The following is a 20,738-nucleotide window of genomic DNA, read 5'->3' on the forward strand; positions in this document are numbered from 1 at the left end:
ACAAGAACCCAAACAAGGTGTTTCTCAAACTAGGTTTTAATACAAAGTTATTAGTAAATATTAATTCATATGTTAACTATTTTTCATATTTAATAAAAACTGAGAAAAAAGCCTTGTTTAAATTTTTTATTTACCAAACTGCCCCCAGTTATGCACATCTGACCCCCAGCTTGCCACTCTGCCCCATATATGCCTTATACCTCTTATATGCCAGATTCCACTGTGCCCCCTGATATGCCACTGTGCCCCTGATATGCCTTATACTCCTTATATGCCAGTGATATGCAACTGAGCCCCCTGATATATCTTTTACCCCCAGATTTGTTTTATGCCCCCCTGATATGCCTAATATCGATGTCTTATACCCCCTATATGCAACTGAGCCCCCTGATATATCTTTTACCCCCAGATTTGTTTTATGCCCCCTGATATGCCTAATATCCATATGCCTTATACCCCCTATATGCCCTAAAAATTCATAATACCCCCCATACACCACTATAACTCACCCATACACCACTCTGGCTCCTCCCCCTCCCATACACCACTCTGGCTCCTCCCCCTCCCATACACCACTCTGGCTCCTCCCCCTCTCATACTCCACTCTGCCTCCTCCCCCTCCCATACACCACTCTGCCTCCTCCCCCGCCCATACAGCACTTTGGCTCCTCCCCTCCCATACATCACTTTGCCTCCTCCCCTCCCATACATCACTTTGCCTCCTCCCCCTCCCATATACCACTCTGCCTCCTCCCCTCCCATACATCACTTTGGCTCCTCCCCCTCCCATACTCTACTCTGCCTCCTCCCATACTCCACTCTGCCTCCTCCCCCTCCCATACATGACTTTGCCTCCTCCCCCCTCCCATACTCCAGTCTGCCTCCTGTGAACCTCCGTTTCTGACAAGACACCAGGGAGCCGGGTAGAGAGGCAGAGTGGCGTATGAGAGGGGGAGGAGCCAAGGTGGTGTATTGGAGGGTGGCTCCCATACACTCCTCTGACTCCTCCCCCCTCCCATACACCGATCTGCCTCTCTACCCGGCTCCGTTACTGAAGGCACTTTCACTGCAGCTTCATAGAAGCCACAGTGTAAGTGAAGTGCAGTAACGGAGTCTGTCTGTGCGATGCAGATCCTCACCGGATGACAGAGAGGATGATTCTCTGTTAGCCGGTGGGGGTTTGCATCGCACAGACAGACTCCGTTACTCACCTTCACTTACACTGAGGCTTCTATGAAGCTGCAGGGAAAGTTCCTGTCAGTAACGGTGCCGGGTAGAGAGGCAGAGTGACGTATGGGAGGGGGGAGGAGGCAGATGGGAGGGGGAGAGAGACGGAAGTGAGAGACCGGCCGACAGTGAGGGGAATCCAGGTCCCCTGCAGCGTAGCGCGGGATCTGGATTCCGGTGTTATAATCCGATCTCTGTTTGAGGTCGGATTATATAAGGAGAGGGGTTTTTCAGAGCATTTGCTCTGAAAAAAACCTCTTTTTGTAATCGATAAAAATCGATCCGATTAATCGATGATGAAATTCGTTGCCAACGATTTTCATAATCGATTATTATCGATTTTATCGATTAGTTGTTTCAGCCCTAATGTCGTTAAGAGATATTATTTTGAACATATTCAACATCAGACAGATGTAACTCAGTGAGACTTTACAGAACTCCATCCAAATATTCGACTGTCATACGTTAAATGACTTCCAATGGACCTCAGAACACTTTCACTCTCCAGATGGCTGGTTAGGACACAAACCTATAAAGCATACGTTCCAAAAAAAAAATTATCAACGGGGACAATTAGGTTGCAGGCAAGCCTGTAAACCTCACATGTCGGACCATGCAAGGAATTATAGAGAACCCAACATAAATTGGAGGACTCGGCAACCTCTGCAAAGGTGTACATGTTTAACCATCAAGTACATGATTTGGGGATCTTGTTCAGGGAAAAATACGTAAGAGCAAAACGGGAAAGGGTGGCTTGCTTATTTCTTTTTTGTGCCCTGATGAAGACACCAGATCTGTACCGGCTGAGCACAAGGTCAAACTTCTCACACGACCTGGCACATCAAGCATGGACGAGTGCCAGCCGGAGCAGCGGCTTTTCAAATCCACCCCTTACACGAGGGACGAGTCCAGATACACTTTTGTATGGCCATACAAGCAAAAGCCAGAAGTCTAGCTCAAATTGCGCCACATCATCTTAAAAATCTACAGCAACTGGGTGGGGTGGTGGCCTCAGGTTTAAATAAACCTGCATACCGAGAGAGCTGGCTGGTTAACATGGTCTTTATTTTAGCCACTACATAAAACATCCATTTTTTCTATATGTTTCTTTTAATAAAGGGGGTCATTTAAACATATTTTACTAAAGGTCTTCAAACCACAACGAAAGCGCTAGACTCAACAGAACGGATAGAAAATATCTCATGGACTATAATTTTCTGCAACAAATCTCCTGTTCATCTGATCCGCCATTTAAATTTACAAACACTGCTCTCTATCTTCAGTAATAATAACCTAAATTCCATTTAGTGTTTATTTGAGCAGTCAGGATAAAGTCATTTCTTATTATCTCCCTGCTGTGTAAAAAACAGCTTGAAGGTAGGAAGTCAGCAAGCATTTTCACCAAAAAGTAATTATTGTAAGTGACATTTTTACTGCTGGCGTGCCATAAGGCGTACTGCGCATTCAGAAGGACACGTTGCTGAAATGAAATGGCAGGGTGCTCTGTGACATTTTGACAAGAACCCAAACATTATTCATCTGATGGCTGGGCTGATAATATTCCTGCACTCCGGCCATAGTAAGGACATATTAAAATGCTTAATTTTATGTAGCATTACCAATACATTTAGGTCTACTTGCATTAGATTTTAGGAGGATGGCCAGCAAGGCAATAATAAAGGTTCCCGATACAAGCTTTAAGAAAGCGCGCTGACAAGAGACACGGTGAAGGTCATACTACTGCATCGTCTGCTATTGTACATCGTATACAAACATATTGTTTTAAGAATTTTTTATAATGTAGGAATTAAACATGAATTCCTGTATTTTTTTCTTTAAAAAATAAAATAAAAAAAAGGCTTTTAAAAAAAAATAAAAAAAAAAAAATGGGAAAAGATTCCAGTAATCTTTATTATTTTATTATTTTACAGTGAGCTATTTACACAAGGTGACACACACACAGGACTTCTATTTGGGTTTCAAGAATTTTTTCTGTAAATTATAATTTTTAGGAGAAGAGACATTCAATACTTTTTTTATATTATTATTGCTCAGCGTTTGTGAGCAGCAGTTTTATAAGTAGGTGATCAATACATCGATGACTACAAAAAGGTGTATATTGGAGTCGCGCAAATATATATATATATATATTATAATGCACAGATAACTTGCTGAATCGAGCACTTTAAGAATGAAAAAAACATCATGCCTATAGCTTCCATGATCGATGACTGCTTAGATTCAAGAAAGTATTATCTGTGTGAACAAAAGAAGCATTGTCACACAGATATAGTGGGTAGATCCACGATTCTATGCTAAGTGAAGGTTAATGGGTCAGAAATAGATTTTCCCAAGGCACCTAATCAGACACACTGAGCATTGTTCGAGAACACAGACACGCATACATGAATAATTTTCTTTTGGGCGCTCCAAAAATAAAGGTGCACAGCTGGGACGGCTTTGACCAAACGTTTATATTGAACTGCGGCCTGAGAGCTTTTGTTTTCATTTTTTGGTTTCTCTTTAAAAGTACGTTTTGGTTTTATTCCCCATTTTTTGGTCATCTAGGGAAAGGTTTTATTTGCACCGATTATGCTGGTCGTGCGCCTTGTGACACCAGATATGATTCAGATTATTTTGTGTCATGTGATTGTTGACATGACAGCCCATTAAAACACCCAAAAGCTCATGGAAATGAAAAACGAGCATACGAAGTAGAAGATGGTAAAAATCAGCATTCTAGCAAAGTTTCACCTAGTTTGCCTGTTTGTTCAGGGTTTGCTGTCAAGTGAGCTCAAAATATACATCCATTGCCCGAATCCATCATGGTTGCAAGAAACAAATGGATTTTTATTAAACGGTTATTCGTCTATTACAACTGAAACTGCCAGAGCCATATTTCTCACCTCTTTGTAAGTAGGACATTAATCAAGCCACAAGACAAACATACATACATACATACATACATACATACATGGCATAAGAGCAGCAGGTACGGTGTAAAAACGTCACACTGGCCGTGTATGAATTAAACATTTGAGCATCTTTACGTATTTGTGTCTATATATTTAATTGGATGGTATTAAGGTATAGAAAGAACGGCTGAGCATTCTCTTTGTTTGGCTACATACTAAATGCTGATTTTACCTCCACCTCGTGAAAGGGCTCTATGCAGTCCCATAAAAGAGAATCATAGTAAGATGTCTCTTGATGTTTTGGGGACGGTCTTCATCACATTTCTGAGAACCATTGTACTTTCACGACACACCTGGAGTTTTTGATAGATATATTACATTCATTTGCAGGGCAAGCAGATTCCATAACCCTACTACAATAGAGGCACAATAAACATTAAGAATACTAAAACAAACAATATATAACCTGACAAAAGGACACATCGAAATATACCGATACAGAAGGCGGAAAGGGCCCTGCTCTTACTGAACTGTTTACCGCAGGGAAGAGTGACAAAGACTTGTATGTTTCATCTAGCAGACACAGGCATGCCTAGAATGCGATACATATACATAATCAACAATAATGATTTAATAAAATTAGTTCTATTTTTCTTAAACCAACTGTATAGTAATAGTCAATTTGCATAGTTAAGAAATTAAACAATGAGAAGTAATGCAAAGTAGTGCAATACAGGAACTAAATGATCCACAGATATGCAAAAAATGGCAAGGGGAGACGTTAATCGGGGAACTAACTGCAAAAAAAAAAAATCAAAAGTGCTTAAGAAAAGGTTGTTGAGATGTTCATATCAATAAATATTTATCAGATTGATGCATGATCTCTACATCAGAAGTAAACAGGTGCCTCCTGACAATTATTGTTCTTAAATCCCAGACATATCGATTTTATTTGTTTATACTCGGATTTATTTTATTCGTATTTACATGCACGCTCCAAAGGTGATGAATGCGGTAACAAGAGCCTGCGTTAAATGTGATCCATCACTCGGCCACCACATGCTGTCATCTACGTAGCCCTTGGTTAGAGAAACCAGCGATCTGCAAGCCTCTGCGCAGAATGAACAGTCCGATGAATTCAGAGAAACGTTCATTTATATACAGAGTTTATAGATCAATACGCTACCGATAACAAGGGTTACTACACAAAAAAATACAGAATACAACAGAAGTAAGAGCGAAGGTTTCAATAGTCATCATGGTAAATACTCGGAGGGTCCTATAGAGTTTACCATATGGGAGGATTGCCAGGAGGCAAAATATGTGGGGGAAAATAACCTCTTAATGTTATTCCAAGGAGTTTATGAATAGGATAACACTAATGGTAGTTAAGACAATGACTAATGAATGTAACAATGCAAAACATGTCCTAAATGATATTGTTCCTAAAGATACAAACTAAAAATGAAACATTTACCAAGCTACAGGGGGGCAGAGAAACAAAATATCAACTCCCGCTGTATACACGGAATTTACTTCTAAATCCCCCAGCTGCATCGAAAGTAGTCAAAATATCCAGGTTGCATTAGGTGACATGTATCTAACCGTCAATAAATCCCACAATGGGCACCATAACAGACAACCTAAAATGGTTGTTTTAGCATAAGAGTCATTCAATGTGTCAATGGAGAAGAATGCGTACCCTTAAAATAAATAAATAAAAAAATAAAGTGGGGTGTCTACAGCCTTACGACAAAACAAAGCCTATGACTCTGCTGCAGATAAGAATATGAGGAACTGCTCTCTCGCGAGCACATATGTGGAAAATCAGAAGGTGAATTTGCTAGATCAACATTTCTGCCACAGCGAGTGACCTCCCTCATTCACTTGTGAATTCACACAATATGAAACGCGAGGCTGGTTCATCAATCTTTCGGGACATTCTTCCTAGTGTGCTTCGCAACTAACATCACGGACGCGTTCTGCAGCCCCAAAGTGTGCATCCGAGCGTCAGGAAAAAGTACAATTACATCACTATTTATAAGACGCCAGCGAACGGAGCTAAACACGCAAACGCCAGAGAGTACAGACAGGCACTGGGAGGTTTAACGTTGTCTTGCCCCTCCATGCCATGGATGAGCCTTTTTTACTGGGTCAGGCCAGTCCATGCCTGCCCCCCTAACATGCTTTCTCCCCCTCAACATTTTTTAATTGTTATCATGACCGTCAGCGCACCCCCCCCCTTCCGTTTATACGGCGAAGCACTGAAATCAAGCGACACATATTAGACAGAGCGATATAACAGCAGCTATTAACGTACATTATTTTATACAAGTCCTACAACATCCATACTGCTTCATTCAATTTCAGATAAAAATGTTGGGAAAGGGTGCTTAATGTAGGACAGTCAGTAAAAGTAATTTATCATGTTCTCGCTTCGCTGCTCACGTTATCAGCGAACTCATTTTCTGCATTCATCATGCAATCAGCCTATTATTTGCATATTAATCAGGCAGTGGACCATGAAAGGACTGCATCCCAGCCAAATGCTGCACTATCTCAGGAGGAACACTCCGTAATTATCATACATCAGTGTTATGATGTGGTAATTGATTATAACATCTTTTTGTAGCCCCTGGGGAGTCCCACTCCGAATGCAGCTTCAGGCGTTTGCTGTAGCTTTCTTTTTTTATTTTTCATTTTTTTTAAATCTGCAGTCAAATTTAGTTGTTTTTTTTAATCATTAAAATACATATCTTGTGTAACATTTTAACTCTTTGAGATTCAGAGGTGTATGCCAACGATAGCAATGGCATTGCTTGACATTCTGGCACTCAAAAGGTTAAACACACATTCCGCATACCCGACTAGCTATGATTCCCATAGTTAAAGAGTAACTACTAATACATGTTTCAGCTCATCGTTACACTATACGGGCTCAAACACCCATTGCATTCCCCAAATATTCTCGGTTTTCTACATTCATGATACATAACCGTCCCTGCGGCGTGAATCCCCGGGGAACCCGTTTCCTTACGCAGCCACAATACACTATCTAGCAGAATAAACACCTAATGACAAGGACAGGACACCTCTTGGCTCCATGCCAAAACTGACCACAAGAGTTCGGGAAGGCACTGAAGGCTCGTACCTCACCTGAACCGCATCTTTAAACGAAAAGGAAGCTAAAATAGATACATAAAGCATGAGAGTGTCTGAAATAAACCTGAAAACGCCTATGGTTATATGTTGACCGCTGAGGGTAAAAATCTAAGTTATTAGCTACAAAAAGAGCATCGGCAGCAAATCTAACAGCAGTCTTGAGATTTTGCCTTGCAGCGAGTGAGGCAGATTGTGGGTCAGTCCCAAGCTTCCCTATATCAGATGATAGATTCTCTTCTTCATATAGACATGCATAATATCACTGCCTGATGTGTTGTACACAGATCCCTGGTTACAGAGACCACAAGATCGCCATTTTAAAGGTCTCTACAATTTTTAGATCGCGTTACTGGTTTTATTGAGTCTACATTATGTCATTTCACATTAGATTCTTTATGAGGAATACTTTATTTCTGCGTTTTGATGTCTTAAAAGCAAGGAAGTATCATGCAGTCGTAGACTCTAAGCCATCAAGAAAAATGCTCTTGAGGACAATCTCCTTAAAATATCACTTTAAGCTGTTTTTTGTGTTACCCCTCAATACCACAAAACGTGAATTGCGTAATTACCCTCTCGGGAAAACTCTAGTTCTCTGTATATTTTAAGTTAAAGTTGTCCTGAAGCATCACCGTAAGATGTTGTATCACGCTTAGCCAATAGCACTCGAGGGGTCCAGAATGATCACGATGAAAACATGCACAGAAAAAAATCCAGTCATGGTAGAAATGATGCCCCTCTGGTCATATGTAGATTTACAAATAAAAATTCTGAACGCAAGGCATTAATAGCAATCGCAGTTTAATATTTCTTACTTAAGCATCTCTATCACCTAAGAAAAACTAACAAAGTGATCTTTTGCTTAATGTCACCCATACAACCCCAAACACCAACATATTCACATCCCTGAACTAAGATGGTGAATATCGGATGAGGAGTTTCTCGGTTTATTAGAGGAAATCTGTGCGTAATCTTCTGTAATCAGCTGCTTTCCACTACAGAACGGACTAGAAAAACACTGCATGCAAAGTTATATATTTTCTGTTAATGTGATAAAATGTTTATGGAGGGCCTCATGTTTAATGTGCTTTCCTTTCCAATTAAAAACACCAGAATAAGTTGTGGAACAAGATATTATGCTTGATCAGCTAAAAGCTCAAGTTAACTGGTATTTATGTTATTAATGTCTATTAACTGATATTTTAACACGACTATCTCTCCTATTAACCAGGCCTGACGCCTTGGCTCAAGCATCTCCTCACATTCAGTCCCTCATCAGATCCTGTTGCTTGCATCTGCCCATTTCTTACCCAAAAATCCACAAAAACCCTGGTTTATTCTCTTATTTCCCATCTTGAATACTGTGACACATTTCTGGTTGGCATTCCACTGTCCCGTCTCTCTCCTCTACAGTCTGTCCTAAATGCTGCTGCTAGGCTAATCTTCCTTGCACGCCACTCCTCTTCTGCTTCCCCACTCTGTGAAATCCTCCATTGGCTCCCTATTACCTTTAGAGATACATTTAAAATCCTGGTACTAACATAAGGCCATCCAAAACACTGCCCCTCCATACATTTCTGCCCCCATAAGTAAATACCCCCCTACTCGATCTTTACGTTCCTCCCATGTGCTAAGGCTCTCCTCCTCACTTATCACCTCTTCCTTTTCCCGTCTACAAGATTTCACTCTGGCTGCCCCATATCTCTGGAATCTACTCCCAAGGAACCTTCAGCATTTACCCTCCCTCCTAACATTCAAGAAACATCTAAAAACCCACTTCTTCAGAGAAGCCGCACCGTCTTACTGCTCGAACTTCCCCATCACTGATACAAACCCAAACTACCTCTCACCCTCTCTGTGCCTTATACCCCCCACACTACCTCTCACCCGTCACTGAGACTCCCACACTACCTCTCACCCTCTCTGTGCCTTATGTTTGTCACCCCATTCCCTCAAGATTGTAAGCTTGCGAGCAGGGCTCTCGCCACCAAATGTATCGGTTTGTCTTAGTCTGTCAATTCCCGTCTTGTCATATCCCTTGAATTTATGTATTGTAAGAAGTGCTGTGTAAATCGTTGGTGCTATATAAGTAAAAGATGATAATAATATGTCCAGAACCCTTCTTTGTCTTACTTATGAATACTGCCTTGCCACGTAAAGAAAGTTAAACTGACAGATTGCCATGGCTGTGCATTAGTTTAATTCCTGTTTTTTTCCCAACTAATGTATCACAAATGAAATTACAAAGAACATAGAAAAACTCCCTTGTTCTGAAACGCATTTCAAGTTTACCAAGAACACAATGACAACCTACACCAAGCGAGTGTCTCTGCAGACTGTTTTTCATTCTGTTGCATCCTAAGGGACCCAGATGATTAATCGCCTAGTGACGTTATTAACAAAAAGGACTTTGTTTGTGTTAGACATTATTTTAAGCATCCTCCAAACATACTGTAGATGTTTAAGTCACTAATGCAGAAACCATTATGCAAGGTATGTTCTGGTTGAAGAAAAAAACCCAATCATTAATTAGCTATTGTCTTTTGTTGTTGTACAAGGTTCTATTCCTTTGGGTTCGTCTTTTGCTAAGCAGCATGAGGTTAGACATGATGGATGATCGCTCAGAATATAGACGAGCAAAGAAAAAAAAAAAAAGATAGTATCCCTGGGGATGACCCACAGCTGTAACTTCAAATTCAGTTTTACAGCTCCAGTTAAATAATGAGCGGGCACTAACAAAAAAAGAATATTTCCTATGCATACCTCCACTGAGATAAATATAAATAACCTGAGGTCACAGGTAAAAATTATTCACGTCTCATAATCTTCAAAATCTAAAGGATAAATATTCAAACTTGGGTCATGGGTCAAGAATTCATGATAGCGGTAAAAGCTAGACCAGGCAATATAATCAAAAAGAGTTTGTGTAGCATCTGATGGTTGGGTATGATAGACACAATACAACACATAAGGGACATTAAAGAAGTTATTTTACAATAAACTCTCTTACCAGAGTCATTTAAAGAAAGAAAAAAAATATCTTTCCTTTGAAACTTCTATATTTCTATCAAATGAGGCACCCTGGCCAATGTATATCACACATACAGGACACAGGAGCTATGGAAGAAAAATAGTCCAAGACATGCTGAGCGTGGGACATTACAGCGTAGACTATTCCCTACTCCCAAACCAACAGACTGTTCCAAATGTTTACAGACCCCGGCTCTGCTTTATTTACCTCTCCCCTGGAAGCCACATCTTTAATGTGAAGGTCGCTGTGTCTTGATTTTTGTAACTAAGCCATACTGAGTGAACGCAAGTGGGCAAACACAATTTCTAAGACACTAGCTGGACTAATCTCGGAGTCCTAGTAGACTGCTCAGCCTTAAAATCAATCGTGAGCATAGGTAGTGGCCACATTTCATCCATCACCGAAAATGGTAGATCTCAGTTGTATTAAAGAGTCATGTCCGTTCATATTGAAGGTGCCAGTTGTGAACCAGGCTGCAATCCTGACAGGTTTACAATTACATGTTAGACCAGGAACCCTGCAAAACCCTGATATTGGTATAATACTCAAGGCGGTCACGCAGGCGTTGCTATGCCTTCAAGACGGACTCCAGTTCTGTTTCTAGATTAAATAACAGGTGCACCCTCACTAATTTTGTTTCAGTTACTAGAATAGAAAAAAAAAAAATACCTGAACTTGGACATCCTTCAACCAAAGGGTCCTGTTGAGCTGTTGCAGACTGCGGAGCTACAAATAAATACAAAAGGAAGTTTAGCAAGAGGATTATGTGTGAAAGACAACATTGGAAGTATGGTTATACAATTGCTTTTTCTTTGCTACAAAGCACTAAAACACATGGTGCATAGCGCCCATCAGCATAATAAATCTACTCTGCTCACAACCAAATGACAACAAGAGCTCCGCATCATCGTGCCACTTCTATCTGTATCAGCCAAGGTCATATTCTGAGTAAATGGGAACTTGTCGTCAGACCCTAAAAGAACCGGTACTGTAAAGTGAGCACACAGTTAGGAATCCATTATTTTTAGTACCTTGCCCTTGCTGCTGTCCTTGTGAATGTAAGACACTCTGTCCCAGTTCACCATTTAACCACAGCTGCATTCGGATGAACGGTTCACGGCCTTTTTGGGTCAGCTTGCTCCAAGGTTTCGGCCTTGACAACATGTCGCTGACGCTACCCTGGGAGAGTCCCAACACCTGAAAATGTAAAAGGAAAAATATTAATTCCTCAATCAAACAGCCCATGAAGAATCCATTCATGTATTTGCATAAAAAGCCATGTGATCAGGATTTAACCCTTAGTGTGCATCATGAGCCACACACTGTAACCATTCTATTGACTCCTTTCAAGTGCCAGACGGCTGCAGCCTGAAAGTAATAGGCCAAGACATATTTAGGATTAAAACAACAGTACTGCTAACAATAAACCCATTGAAATTATGTGAAGTAGGTCACTGGTACTTAATTACGAGCCTGTTGTAAGCGCCTCTATTCTTTTCTAAACGTTAATGTATGTAAAAGCTGACCTTGTTTGATACATAAGGTTTTTAACTTAGGTGCTTAGGAATCTGGAACAAAAAAACACATTAATTTACAATGGTATAGTGTCTGTTTTTTTTTTTACTTTACTACCGATATCAGTTCAATGGGAAAAAAACTTAAGTGGAACCGAGATCGTGTCCAAACATAACCTTCCATAAGAATTCTAAATATTTTAGACAGCCGTAACAATTTACAATAGGAAAATGGACCTCTTGAAATCTGACAGGAATAATTCAAAGTTGCAATGACCCGGACCTGTCACCCTTTTTCTTAGACACGCATACACAAGTCACTTTGCAGTGACATCAGGACCATCGGTACTCATTATAGTAAACCCAACTGTCAAACAAAATGCCTATGGTTAAGGGTTAACAAGGCATCTTGCATTTTATTTTTTAGGCCATAAATGTTTTTTTCAGAAACCTAGCCAGACCCCACTATAGAGTAAGTGGAACATGAAGACCATCTAAGCAGGGCATCTTCAAAGAACGCCAAATGTCCTGTCCTCACAGAGGACCAGGCACTGGGGTTACAGGGGGGACAGCACCTGGCATCCTCAGGGTTATCATTTGAGAAAGGATTCTACTATGGAAACGTAACCACAACATGAAGAGGTTCTATGTGCTGACAGTCAGAGCTCCAGAATGATAGGAAGGGGTTTAAACAAGGCCTAAGAAATAAGAATGGGTTACCTAGCTGACAGGTAGATAGGAGGTGTTTGTTACATGTACGCTTGTAATAATATGGGGGAACGTGACCACCTTAGAGTTATTATTGTAATTATCGCAACAAAATACGGCATATTAAAATATGAGGAAGGAGTTTGCTGTCCCAGCTCATTAGGAGCGTTATAAAGCGCCTTGGCGAGACTTCCCTGCCATGTGACAGCAAATGGACGTCTCGTGGAGACAAAGGAAGAAGATTCCTATAAGAATAGGAATTGGGTGGAAAACTTTGAATTTCCTGTAACATCATTCTGACAAGGGACCTAACACCCAGAGATTTACGCAGATTATTTTATAAAGTTACAAAGTACGTTTTCTGCGGTTTTATTCTTGTTTATTTTTATACAGCTTTGTTTGTTTTCCCATCATTATTTTTGTATTAAAACACTGACCATCATACCCAGATTAAACATAAATTAATCAGTTGTATCTTTGCACTTGAATTCTGAACTTTCCGGGATAGCAGGATTTACCACGTTACTGTTTTTATAACCTGGAAGTTTTTTTTTTTTAATGTCAATTTGGGTTTTCAGCAGCTCAGGGGGTTGCCGAAGCCTCCTTAGATATTTTTAAAGCCTTAAATCGACCTTGGTGGTAACAGTGCATAAAACTTTGGGGTTGTGGGGTGAACAGGTTTGGTATTAAGATGTAGAAGCTCTGGGCCATGCGGGGAGGGTGGCGGCGAGTGACCCTGCTGCCCCCCCATTAACCCTTTCACTCCTATGTTCCTCCTTAATGTCATGGTGAGAACCGGCAGGTGGTGGTGGTTCCTCCTGTTGTTCAGGGCGTCCATGACACCAACCATTTTTAAAAAATTGTGTAAAATTAAAACAAATGTAAATTGATCCCCAGCGCTAAATTTAGCTAGGCAATCAGACCTATAACAGAAGCTGTCAGTTGTAAAGAGCTTTCTGGTTTAGAATCCACCGCAAACTCCCCAGAGGTTTCTATACATCGTTATCTAATTTTTTGTATCCACTACAAAAAGCATCTTTCAGCAATTTTTCAAAGTAACAGTGTTCTGAATTTCCAACCCAAACATTTATTTATCGTATCTGTGTCAAGAACACGTTTTGACAGTCCAGGAACAACATCTCCCTTCTGCCAAAACAGGCTGGGAGCAGCTACATGATTTATAGGAGAATGCCGAAATCAAGGAATCACTTTATCAGGAAAAGCTTATGCCAACATTTTCCTTGGAGAGCTGCAATAACAACTAAAACTCTATAAATATCAATTTCTATATATGGAATTACCTTTTCTCCAAATATCCTTTGGCAGATTCCATTTTTTGCTAGTTTTTCCTTCACTTGGCGGGTTAACTCTATAGTGTCCACCTCTTGATACATGTAAACCTCGTACTGTTCTGGAGTAAGCGGAGGGACAGATGGTTTGGTAGGCTTGGTCATCGAGACCACCGGAGAAGAAGGCAGTGGGCTGTTCTGTGGAGTCTCACTGCGGCTGGCTCCAGTCATGCTGATTTCTGAGCTTTGAGAGTATGGAGATTCAGCATTTGGCCACTCTTTCCAGTACTCAGAAGAAGAGGAAGGCCCCTGAAGCTGGTTACGTTCTGTCCTGCTCTGAGCGATAAGCTTTTCTTTCCCACAGTTGATTTCCTCTGGTTTTGTGTCTTCAGAAGAACCAGGATTTCGTCTGTCGTGCTGGACAGTGTTCCACCAGTGGTCTTTCCATGCACCACCCCGACCTAATTCATTTTTCACATGCCGCAGCATGCCTTGGGATGTATCTGATATGCTATGAAGTTCTAACCCTGGTGTTTCTTGAGGCTCCTTTTTTACACAGAGGTTCTGTAAAGTAGAAGTACTAGCGTCCAAAATAGATGTGTGTTTCTTTAATGTCATGGTTAAAGGAGAGTAACTAGAAACCGTGGAAACTGAAGATGTCGAGGTAAGTTTAGGAGAAATGATAGAAAGGTCAGATTGGATTAAAGATGTTGTTTTTAAGGCAGGTTCAAAGGCGGCCTGCTGGGCTTCCATTTCACGCCGTGCTTGCTGCAGTATGGTCCAAATGGCGTCATCGGAATTACCACCGCTTGATGCAGAAGGGGGCTGAGCCGGCTCAGCTGCAAAGAAAAGAAATACCTTGGCGTTATGTTTCCTTATAAATGTGACATTTCGTTTTCAATACCTCTCCACCTAGATCTCCGTGTTAAAGGGGAAACAACAGACTAGGGAAACAGGCACATTTTAATATGCAACGTGAGAAATTGAACAATGGCCTAGATTCCGGGACATAGCGGTCTACAAACTTTGGAGTCAGGTGGTTAGTGTGAAGAAAGCTTCAGAGAGGCTGTTTATTCAATACGAGAGGTTAAGTATACTCTATAGAAGAACGAAGAAAATACATGTGTATAACAAGTAAGGAGGAAGCTATGACTACATAACCCACGAAGATCGTCTTGGCTTGAGAGAGAAAGGAGTATTTTGGCAGAGACCGTATTACAAAAAAAACATCTGAGTGCCAGATGGGTGTGAAACATACGGAGTTATTGGAGAAATTAATATATGGAAATATAATTAAAGAACGCCTGAAGCTTTTTATTTTTTTACTATTATTATTAGACGCCACTTCATTGCTGCTATGCCTGTCCCAACTTGGTTTCCAGATAAGTCATTTAGGTTGGTATATACAAACCTGTACACATATATTATGTTAATAGAGAGTGCATAGATTTATGTAACTTTTAGGTATTATCACACAGACAAAATATTATCTGAGTACTCCAAAGCTTTAAGGACAGAAAAATAAAACCAGAAATGTCATTTAATTGTGACAAAAAATAGCACATAAACTTCTAAAAAGCTAATTTTTCTAGTTCTGTCGCTATAACTCTGAAGCCTTCCGTCCTACCCATGTCCTCTCGGTACGGCACATGCATATATGCCAAAATTAGGCAAGGGACAAGACCTGTATTAATATTTTTTTTTAAGATTGAGCTAGAGCATTCAAAATTTAGTAATGAAAAGCTTATGTAAAAGTATCAGCAGCCTTTAATGTCACAGTCCAGCAAGGCACATGATGCTGAAGGCCCTACTAAAAGAAACGTTTCTCCTGGCCAAAAAAGCCATTCTACGATCCGCAACAACCAAAAAAACCATGGGCAAACTTCTCAATATGCTGGCCGTACAAAGCTCGCAGACTCACCAGTCTTCTGCACCTGCAGCTCTCTTTTGGCTTGCTCTAGGATAGACTTTATGGCTTCATCAGAGCCACTTTCTGGGGTTCGGATCCGTGTTGTGATATTCCCTAAAAACATCAACAAAACAATATGAATTAAACTAATGTAATTACAGGCAAATGAAAAAATATACTGACATTAAAATTGAAATAAAAGTAATAAATAAATAAGTTAAATCATGTGTAAGAAGAGAAAATAAAAGAGGGGAAACACACTGACATTATTAAACTTGTCAAAATTGATACATACTGTAAAAAACGTAAGCCATTATAAAAGCCCTTAAACATCTGATTAAAGCTTAGATTGGTTTGATACATTTTCCACAAACTGAGTCTGAAATAAGACATTTAAAATCATTAGACACACTGAAAAAGACGGCAGTGTGCTCAGCGCTGGCTCCAGTGATGTTTGTAAGCCTACTTTTGTCAGTCAAGCAAAGATGATTAGAGATCTAAGTGCCTTCTCTCTTTCGAGCTAGATTTTTTTTGGAAACAGGATATTAAACGAATCAACAAACGCAGGATATTTGGCCAGACGGTTAAGGACGCTTGCCAAGTTTCGATCAAGTAAAACTATTTTTAGAAATGACGGATTTCAACTCTGCCTTTCTGCTGGAAACACTAATGAGTTGTAATAGTATATTTTCTTGGCAAAACCATAAGAACGTACAACAGCGAACGAGTGATATCTACATATATTTATACCAAGATGATTTAAAACGGAATGGTTGTTTCAAGTAATATTTTACCACTCCTGCTCAAACAAGCTTACAATCTAGAGGATATATATATATCCACACACATACACACATATCCTCTAGATTGTAAGCTTGTTTGAGCAGGACACTCCTAACTTATTTCTGTAAGTCTAATTGTTATATTATATATTGTACAGCGCTGCGGAATATGATGGCGCTATATAAAACAAGTTATAAATGTATACATACATATAGATACATACATACACCAAAACGATTTTCAATATTCATTCAAAGGCTTCAGAACAAACATGGAACTACTACGTCTGTGTTTGCCTTTTTCGTGTGTTGTATGCAGAGCCACGCTCTCTCTTACGTCGGTGCAACTACCTAATCTTTTAACAGTCAATCCAAAAGCTCCCACTGTAGGGAACTGCTAACAGCGGCAACAAAACAGTTTCAATTATAGCCCTTAACTTTTCTGAGAACAAGCAATTTTCTAAAAGAAATCACCTGTATTCAGGCAGGGTATCAATGATATACCAGCGAGAAAAGCACCAACTGGGATTTCCAGGGATGCAGATGCTAGACCCCGTGACAATGAAAATCAAAAGAAAATAATGTCGCTCACACAAAACCCCGAGAGCAAGCACTACCTTGCTAAGAAAGGGATTATAGAGACACTCAATTGTCTGACTTCTTCTTACATCAATATTTGCATTTGATTACTAAATCAGATTAGTTCACTAAGGACTGAAGCCCCAGCAAAGAGGATGCAGCTACTCGGTGATGGCAGCTGAATGGTCCTAATAATGGCCCATCCCAAAAAAAACAGTTACATTTATTCTGATGGAGACACCTGCTTTCAAAAAAACCCCAACAAATTCAAGTCTGAAATACCAATGCTCAGAATTGAATTCCAACATTTTCCGTCAGCATCTCCCAGCTATCATATACTTCAGTGCAGAGAGATCAAATACCTTTCGCTTTATTGTTGGTCTAGAAGCAATTGCTGCAGGTCAATGCTTTGTTTTATACTTACTACAGATGTTTTTCCATCAGATTCCAGGCCAGAATCAAAAGCTACTATTTACACAGTGGACACATATGAAAAGTTCACATGATGGCTGCAAACCCCAAATCCCCATCTTGAGACATACCTTCAGACCCATTTCTTCTTTTCGGGACTTCCTGAAATAGTCTGTTCAGGTTCTGGCCTGGATTCTCTGTTGAAAAACAAGTTTGGTAAGAACAAAACAATCGGGAGATATATGATGTCATGGTCTAATTTACTAATGTAGACGAAAATAAATGTTGATGTGGCCAAAAATGATTACTTTGCAAAATGAAACGTACTTTTCCGAGCCTACACTAGAGATACCGTCATCAAAAAAACAACAATTGGGTTATTTATATCAGGGACTCGCAGGGTTTCATCTGGAGGGTCTATAGAACCACATCTGTGGGGTTTATGTGGCTTAAATATCAGCCTCCCCCATTAGATCATACAGAGTTCCACAGCAAGAAGTTCCCAGATATGTGTGGAATAACGTGCTATTAATTGTTTGAGCATTCCAAATTCAAGGAAAGTTAGGCCAAATTCTGGAAAATGGAACTAAAGTAACAAAATAATCAACTGAACAACCAATATGTCTTCTTTTTAGCTTTATACTCTGCAGGTGTCTACTTCACGTGTTTCTTGCTTATATCAAAGGCAACCTGGCATGAATAAAATAGTCATCCTGTTTTAGTGGGAATGTAGGACACATATATATATATATGAACCTGCATATTTTTCCAGTTTAGAAAGTTATCTTGAAACCTGATCAGTAGGCGGTGAGCCTCTGGAGAGCGAATGGCGACATCACAATAAAGCATTCCCAAAACCAGAAGCAAGCCACAAAAATATATTCTAATATATTTTGGATGTAGAATGTTTTACTATATATAAAGAATGACATACATGTCAGGGCAATGGAAACCACGCTATATGGAAACATTCAACAGTTTCTTTTCCAGGTTGCCTCTTAACGTTTACTTTTAAGCTGGGCGATTACGTAAGACTGATGCTAGCTTCATTGAACAAGAAATCAGTAAGCACAGCGAGACTGTAAATTCTGTCGGACTTTTGGCGGACACATCACGTTGGTCACACTTTTAATCGTTCGTGATAACGATGCAACACTTTCTGTCAGGGATCTGGATGCACTGAGCAATGGTTTCAATGAATGAACACGTTTACCATGCGGAAAAGAAAACAATGACTACTACCGGAAGGACTGATTACAGTGACGAAGTTGAAATGCACATAATGTATGAGAGAGAAAAAAGGAACGTGAATGTCACTCACCTCTTTGCCTGCCTTGTATGCTGCGGAGAGCCAGGATATTTTGCTCATCAGAGAGGAACTGCTTCATCTTGTGGAAAGGCTCCTTTCCTCGCACAGTCAATTTATTCCACGGCTTTGGTCTAGCCAGTATCTCGCTCACGGAACCCTGTGATAGTCCCAATACATAATGTCCAAAAATCCGCTGCCCTATATTGTGCTTGATCAACTGCTCTTTGACTTGACGTGCAATTTCTGCTGTGTCTATTTCTTCTCCTTCCGAGACGCTCCCAGCACTCTCCGACTGGCTGGGCGAGGGAGCCATGCCATTTATGTCCGGGCTTGGCTGTTGTAAAGGACTTTGGGAAGATATGGAGTTTGTGCTGAAGGGACCTGCTGAGAAAAGCATGCTTGTGCTTCCTGCTTCTTGCATTGCCTTGGAGTAGAAGGACTGCATTAGCTGTCGCTGGAGTAGTGAATTTAGTGCAAATTTTCCTGTGGAGGCCAGGGGTAAAGAAGGGCTTGCAATGGATGAGTTGAAAAAGTCTTGATTTAAACCCGTTGGTGAGAACTGGTGTGTACCATTAGTATTGGAAGCCTGCTCCCCTGCGTTGCGAAGCAACTTAGAGGGAGGGGAGGCTGGCAAGGTTGCAGGACGTTGAATCTCATGCTGGTCTTTCCCTTTTCTCCTGGCTGACCCTACAAGAAAGGTCAAACATAATGCATTATGGGGGATTACAAGGGAAAAACCAAGATAAAAACGCAATGTTTGCCCCACAAAAGTGAAAAAGTGCATTTTTTTTTTAAATTGAGGGCCAATTAGGTTTTTAAATTGAATTTTCAGTAAGCCAAACTAGGCCCCCAAAACAAACAACATGCATTTCATGTTTGCACCTTTCTTGTACAGTTTGTTGCAGCCTGGAGAATACACATTACAATCAAGTGCACTTCATCTCTTATAGAAGCCATGGTTTGAAACATACAGTGTCATACTTGGCAATTTTGAATGTGGACATCCTCAATACATTTTCAAGTCAATCAAAATGTGGCCCACACAGCAAACATTTACATTTGGAGATTAGCCTAGAGTTCCTTGAGGAAAGGGCTGAAGATCGTCCAACCCAACACATCAGTGAGGATGCATCACTAAAACTACTGAATGCACCTTAAGGAAAATGTATACATACAGCATATCTTATCACTTTCAGAATGAGTCACAGTTCATTATCAAACAATAAGAAAGTAGACTATGCTACAGCCAAAGCAGGTTCAGTAAATTCTGTTAGGAAAACATATTCAATCAGAACCCCTTCTCCCTTTGCATCATGCTTCTATTGATAGCATTGGCCAGGAGGTGGAGGAATGAGAAGAAGAACCTCATAACATCGCAACATAATAGCCTACAAAGCTGCCATTTTCCCAGGTAATTAGTCTTTTTTAAAGCAGTCTTCAACATGCATTCTTTTTTATCCAACATACACTCCCTTTCTCGTCCGACATTCATTAATCTTGCTGTCATTTATCGCTTACACAATATTTCTCCGCGTGTTAGCTTTTCTTTTATTTGTGTTCTTGCAGTCTGGCACTTAAAGTAAGCAAAACAAACTTACCACTCAGGTCACTGTTACTAATGCGCAATGTGGCATTTTCTGACTGCAAAGACCGGTTCTTCTCCAGTAACAGAACCTCCAACGGTTTAGCTGCATCCTAAAGACAAAAAAATGTACAGTTATGGAATTGATAGAGTATGATGTCTATACCGCAAAATCAAAGAAGACTCCCACAGATGTCCTGAACAAAGCAAACTTGAGAGGTCAATACTTAAGTTCACAATGAAGGCTGTGGGGACAGACTAAGGCATTGGCCCCTTCATGTTTAAAGTATTCCACCTGCAGAACCTGCAGTGTTTTATACATC

General features: G+C 40.3%; 1 protein-coding gene across 2 annotated transcripts in view; it reads right to left on the reverse strand.

Annotated features, from left to right (window-relative positions):
• The window catches only part of CUX1 (cut like homeobox 1), a 166,036-nt gene that overhangs the window by 34,185 nt on the left and 111,113 nt on the right, over positions 1-20,738 (reverse strand). The window contains exons 14-20 of one of the 2 annotated variants that reach the window (XM_053457145.1): positions 20,432-20,528; positions 18,846-19,520; positions 17,656-17,721; positions 15,765-15,866; positions 13,856-14,682; positions 11,364-11,529; positions 11,002-11,058 (exon numbers count right to left, since the gene is read on the reverse strand). In XM_053457145.1, the coding sequence (XP_053313120.1) occupies positions 11,002-11,058; positions 11,364-11,529; positions 13,856-14,682; positions 15,765-15,866; positions 17,656-17,721; positions 18,846-19,520; positions 20,432-20,528 (1,990 nt within the window). The remainder of the gene's footprint in view (positions 1-11,001; positions 11,059-11,363; positions 11,530-13,855; positions 14,683-15,764; positions 15,867-17,655; positions 17,722-18,845; positions 19,521-20,431; positions 20,529-20,738) is intronic. The other variant, XM_053457146.1, reaches the window with a different exon arrangement.

Source organism: Spea bombifrons, chromosome 2 (assembly GCF_027358695.1).
Source record: "Spea bombifrons isolate aSpeBom1 chromosome 2, aSpeBom1.2.pri, whole genome shotgun sequence".
Classification (NCBI taxonomy): domain Eukaryota; kingdom Metazoa; phylum Chordata; class Amphibia; order Anura; family Pelobatidae; genus Spea; species Spea bombifrons.